The sequence below is a fragment of the Frankliniella occidentalis genome, unplaced genomic scaffold (genome assembly GCF_000697945.3).
Source record: "Frankliniella occidentalis isolate FOCC.00 unplaced genomic scaffold, Focc_3.1 Scaffold144, whole genome shotgun sequence".
NCBI lineage: Eukaryota > Metazoa > Arthropoda > Insecta > Thysanoptera > Thripidae > Frankliniella > Frankliniella occidentalis.
Genome location: NW_026267271.1, coordinates 706,498 through 711,280, shown reverse-complemented (window position 1 = coordinate 711,280; position 4,783 = coordinate 706,498). Strand labels below are relative to the sequence as shown.

General features: G+C 37.5%; 2 protein-coding genes across 6 annotated transcripts in view; one reads left to right on the top strand and one right to left on the bottom strand.

Annotated features, from left to right (window-relative positions):
• Nucleotides 1-627: 627 nt before the first annotated feature.
• Nucleotides 628-3,266, bottom strand: LOC113202525 (cleavage and polyadenylation specificity factor subunit 4). Of its 2 annotated transcripts, XM_052270950.1 has the most exons (7): nucleotides 3,181-3,266; nucleotides 2,963-3,079; nucleotides 2,435-2,638; nucleotides 2,161-2,350; nucleotides 1,908-2,067; nucleotides 1,683-1,811; nucleotides 628-1,576 (listed from the first exon to the last, which is right to left on the bottom strand). In XM_052270950.1, exons 2-7 carry the CDS (start codon nucleotides 3,063-3,065, stop codon nucleotides 1,487-1,489), a joined length of 876 nt encoding a protein of 291 aa, XP_052126910.1. In that variant the 5' UTR covers nucleotides 3,066-3,079; nucleotides 3,181-3,266; the 3' UTR covers nucleotides 628-1,486. The 2 variants fall into 2 exon arrangements, with proteins under 2 accessions (XP_052126910.1, XP_026272573.1); XM_026416788.2 differs by lacking the exon at nucleotides 3,181-3,266 and having other exon boundaries at nucleotides 2,963-3,174.
• Nucleotides 3,267-3,344: 78 nt separating this feature from the next.
• The window catches only part of LOC113202523 (putative sodium-dependent multivitamin transporter), an 11,425-nt gene continuing 9,986 nt past the window's right edge, over nucleotides 3,345-4,783 (top strand). The window contains exons 1-3 of one of the 4 annotated variants that reach the window (XM_026416784.2): nucleotides 3,345-3,485; nucleotides 4,316-4,441; nucleotides 4,520-4,741. In XM_026416784.2, the coding sequence (XP_026272569.1) occupies nucleotides 4,325-4,441; nucleotides 4,520-4,741 (339 nt within the window). In that variant the 5' untranslated portion in view covers nucleotides 3,345-3,485; nucleotides 4,316-4,324. Of the gene's footprint in view, nucleotides 3,495-3,586; nucleotides 3,608-3,793; nucleotides 4,206-4,315; nucleotides 4,442-4,519; nucleotides 4,742-4,783 lie in introns of those variants that run through there. The other 3 variants (XM_026416785.2, XM_052270946.1, XM_026416786.2) reach the window with 3 other exon arrangements.

The window sequence follows — 4,783 nt, the reverse complement described above, 5'->3', positions numbered from 1 at the left end:
GGGGGGGGGGGCAATCCATCACTTCTGTGGTGAGGGGTGATGTCCTGACGGTACTGACCGAGCCCGGGCCTTGGCATCACCAGGCCCGTTTTCATTCAGGATTTGCTTGTTGGGCTGGGATGTCATGCTGCTGCAATGATTTTTGCCTTCTTATGGGCGAATTTCACTTCATGTGACTAATCCATCGGGTGACTCGTGTGATATCCACGTGGGTAGGCGCTTGCTCACAGCAAGCTCAACTTCCCCATGGGATACGGAGCGTGCTCTTTCACTTGCTGTAAATGGCCCTTTTACAAGAGTCTCCGGCCTTGTGTTGGGGTGGAAGCCATCATGCTGCCGCTGATGGTTTTATAGGCAGCAACGCCTTCCTCGCAACGCTCACCGCCTGCAAAGTTAATGGTAAATTTGAGTCTTGACTTTTTTCAATTTGGAAACCACTCTTCTTGAAAGGCAAATAAAAGATTTCTGAGACAACTGAAGAATTTTTTTTTCCCAAACTGACTTTATTGACAGATAATCTCGTAACAGCAATTCTATCACCAAAGTGAAGGAAATGTTAAAAGAGAAAAACAGAATAAAACACATTCTGCTTGCAGGTCCTTAGGCAAATTACGGTAAACAGTAATGTCACTCACACAATATTGTTTTTTTATTAACTCATATTCAGTTCTGAGTGGTATTGACAGAAAATCACATGATCACATAATTCCTTCACCTAACACCACCTGTTTTGCCACGAGATATTATTTTAAATACAGCCAATTTAATTGGAATAGAAGTCAACAGAACAGCAGATTCTGACACAAAATAATTACAAAAGTACTAGCTAGGTATGTCCACAATAGCTAAGGGTGTAAGAATATCAGAATTTTGACAATTTTCACAAACAGTAATGCATATTTGCAGTGACTTGAAGATGATACTGATAAAGGTTGAAATAAACCATAAAACATGTTATACAAATCAGTACGTGTACTTATGATAAGGGAGTGGCTTAAACACATTATAGGTGAAAATCTCTCTCTCTCTCCCTCTCTCTCTCTTCCCCTACCTTTTTTTTTAAGGAAAAAAGGCACACTAATCCACGCACACAAATGAAATGGTCCACCCATCACAGTACAAAATTGTCCTCTTGAGACTAAAAATGAAAAGAAATGCAGATGACTCAGAAAACTAGATGATTTCAACAAGAAAATGAAAATGATGATATGTTGTACAATGTACAGTTCAACAAAAACATACTATTAATTATTATGAAGTGTCTATGCATAAATTAAAAATTGAAATGATTCTAGTGATGAAACAAGAAGTCAATTTTGTACACAACTTGATGACTAGTCACAACAGGTGTAGAAATTTTAGTTAAAAAAATATAAAATCTCCCTGAGGGTTGGGCCACACTATTTTATCATATTGAATAGCACACACACATAGCTTTAATAATGTTTGAGAACAGGGAAATAGTATTTTCCTAGTTAAATGTAAATCATCTTCTGTATCCCTGCTGGGCAGGATTACTCAAGAAAGCTAGATGTCCTTTAGGACATTTATTAGCATAGTGTCCTTTGCAGCCACACTGTGACAAAAAAACCATATAGTTATTATATAATTAAAATACCAGACCCAAAAGAACATTTACTGCAGAGTTTGATTTTCTAAGTATGAATGGTTAGGATAATTACCTTGAAACAGGTGACTTCTTCCAAGGGTTTTAGAGGAGGTCTCTCCATATTTTCTCTTGTATCCATACTTTCCATAGGTGCATTTGACATTGGATGGCTCCTTGGATTAGGCGCAAATGGCAATTTGTTCTAAAAATTTGTGGAGAAATGAGAAAAATTAATTATTTCCTTTCAAATTTTATGGTTACATCATATAGTAGTAGGGCACAAATTTTAATTTCTTACCTTATAATCTTCATTTTTATAAGGGAAATCTTTCATCTCAGGTGGTAATTGCTTACAGTACAAAGCTTTATGTCCGTGCTCACCACAATAATGACATGTTATGATAATTTTTTTCCCATGATTGGTCATAAGTTCAGCAGCCGGTAGTTCAAATCGAGGACTATAAATTGAAAAGACAGATACATAGATAGATAAAAATTAAGTAAACTTTTGAATGAGATTAGCTGATGCTGAAGATGACATGAAAACTTACTGCATAAACTTGCACTCTGGACCATCTGGACAGAATCCAGCAACATAATTCATGCAGAGCACTCGGCGTACATGACGGTGTCTGCAATTGGGTCCATGCCTGCAAAATCCTCTCTCATACCATGGACAGTCTTTCATTTTACTTTCCGGGTCAATGTGAAGGAAGGGACATTCCTTGTTATGACAGGCATCTGAGGAAAAATACAGAATATTGAAAAGAGATACAGAAAAAACACTAGTGTATTTAAGCAGAAAATTAAAAATGAGGTACTTACTGAATCGAGAATAAAAGTAACACTCTGGCATTTTACTCATATCATATTCATGAAGAAATTCACATTGGTCTCCTTTCTTGCAGAGACCACGAAGCCAATGTTTGCAAACAATTGTGCGATCTCCTCGGACATGGCGAAATGGACACAGTGCTCCTTTAGTACATGTTCCTCGGGGATAAAATTCGCACACTGCTGCAGTGGACTCTATTTGAGGCAAAAACAAAGAGTATTAGAATTATAAACAGCAAAGCAGGCATTCCGGATACATTTAAATAGACGAAAATAAAACAGTTGATTTGAGAAGAGGACCACAACATTGGTTAAACTGATAAAAACAGCAAAATAAAATTAAAAATAATAAAAATGTTCTTTAGTGAGGTTAAGTGGTTTGCACTGGAAGCATAGTTATAATTCAAAGTTGGAATGAATGACTTGGAAATTATATGGCAGTGTACAACTTGAAAGGTGAATGGTATTTCATAAAATGAGATAGCTTACTACGAGCATAAACTAAAAGAATTAACTTACTATCCATTCCCGGGAAAGGAAGCGGTGCGGCTCCATACTGCTGTTCTAGCTGAAGTTCTATATCAAATTTGATGTCATCGACGCTGGCAACAACGACTTCCATTGTTTCAACAAATTCTTCCGAATAAAAGCAAATTTGAGGACAATTTAATCAAAAATTTACAGAACTACAAGCGGCACAACGGCAACCATCCAGGACATGTTGTGTTTACCACCACCACGAAGACGGTTCGATTCGACTATTTGCAGTGAAGCTGCGTTTAAATCTAGTGTATCTTCTCTTTCCAACGTCGTTGGTGCAAGTGATACAGACACTGTCTTTTCGCACGTGTCCTTATCAATCCCCCACCATTTCTTCGATACATCGACCCGGATAGTCGATCAAAAGAGTGTCGTCCGCTCGCGTCGTCTGCTAAGTTGAAACAACTTGCGTCGTCCATCCATAACCTTGCAGGGCCGAGTGCTAGGGAAGAGTGCATGGAACAGCTCAGCGTAGTCGGGCCGCTGCAATCTGCGCGAACGGGTAATTAAGGTCAATATAGGCCAAGTGCCGTTGTTTTGAGTCTCCTCAACCCAAGCAGTACCATCCGATCGACTGTCAGAACAAGTCAGAGCGTGACGAGAAAGCTGCAGATAGGTCTCCAAGTGTGTCGAATTTGCGATTTTTTTTTATGCACTGACGATGACGTTAGGCCTTTATGTTGTTAGACATGAATGAAATGTTAGTTACAATTTCACATTTCTTTGTGGACAATGTTAAGAGATTTTAGACCATTTACCCTTTTCTAAATACAACTTCTTACGTAATCAGGCATAATTCACTGGCATTATTCTATGGGTATTGATTGAAAATTACTTCTAAAACTTTAATAATTTGCAACTCGTCTCATTTTTATCATCATTGGTGAATGTCAGGAAAGGGTTGTCTCTGCCTCACTTAGACCATTCTTTTTGCATGTTTGGTCATTGCTTCCATAATCTGTATCAAATTTAGTGCATACTGCCCAAGCCTAGATTACTGTCTAAGGGCTTTAAGCCACTTAATCTTATCTCGTCTCTTACATCACTCTGCTCAAAAGCATTCTCATACTGAATAGCTTGCTTATTAGCTAGAGCTGTTACAATCTGCTCTTTAAGTCAGCATCCAGAGCCAAAAGACAGTTACTTTTCTACACCAGAAAGAAAAGCTTAATAGACAAAATTCTATAGTTCTATGAAGCGATTACATCATTTTCACTGCTAAGTAATATTTTGTGTGTTTTTGCTGCCTGTCTTTTCGAATCGGCCTTTCATGTTAATATTGTTGGGGCCATTTTTCCTTTTATTAATGATCTTTTTTGTTTTAATTTTTAGATTTTAAAAATGGGAGACGTAATTTTTGGAACTGCAGACTATGCTGTCTTTGCTATCACTCTGTTAATATCTGCCAGTATAGGTGTCTACTATCGATTTACTGGTGGAAGGCAAAAGACCGCTGTTGTGAGTAAATCACAGGATGTATTGATAATGTGTTTCATAACTTGTAAAAATATTAAAATTTGTCCATTTTGATTTTAGGAATATCTCTTGGCTGACAGAAATATGGGTATCATTCCAGTCGCATTTTCTTTGATGGCGAGTTTTATGTCAGCCATTACTTTGCTTGGTGTGAGTGCAGAAAATTACTCATATGGCACCATGTTTGTTGTTATTAATTTATCATATGGGATATTCACGCCAGTTGCTGCATATTTATTCTTGCCTGTATTTTACAACTTGCAAGCAACAAGTGTTTATGAGGTTTGCTCCTAAATAGGAATAAGAATTTTAATTTAACTTTTT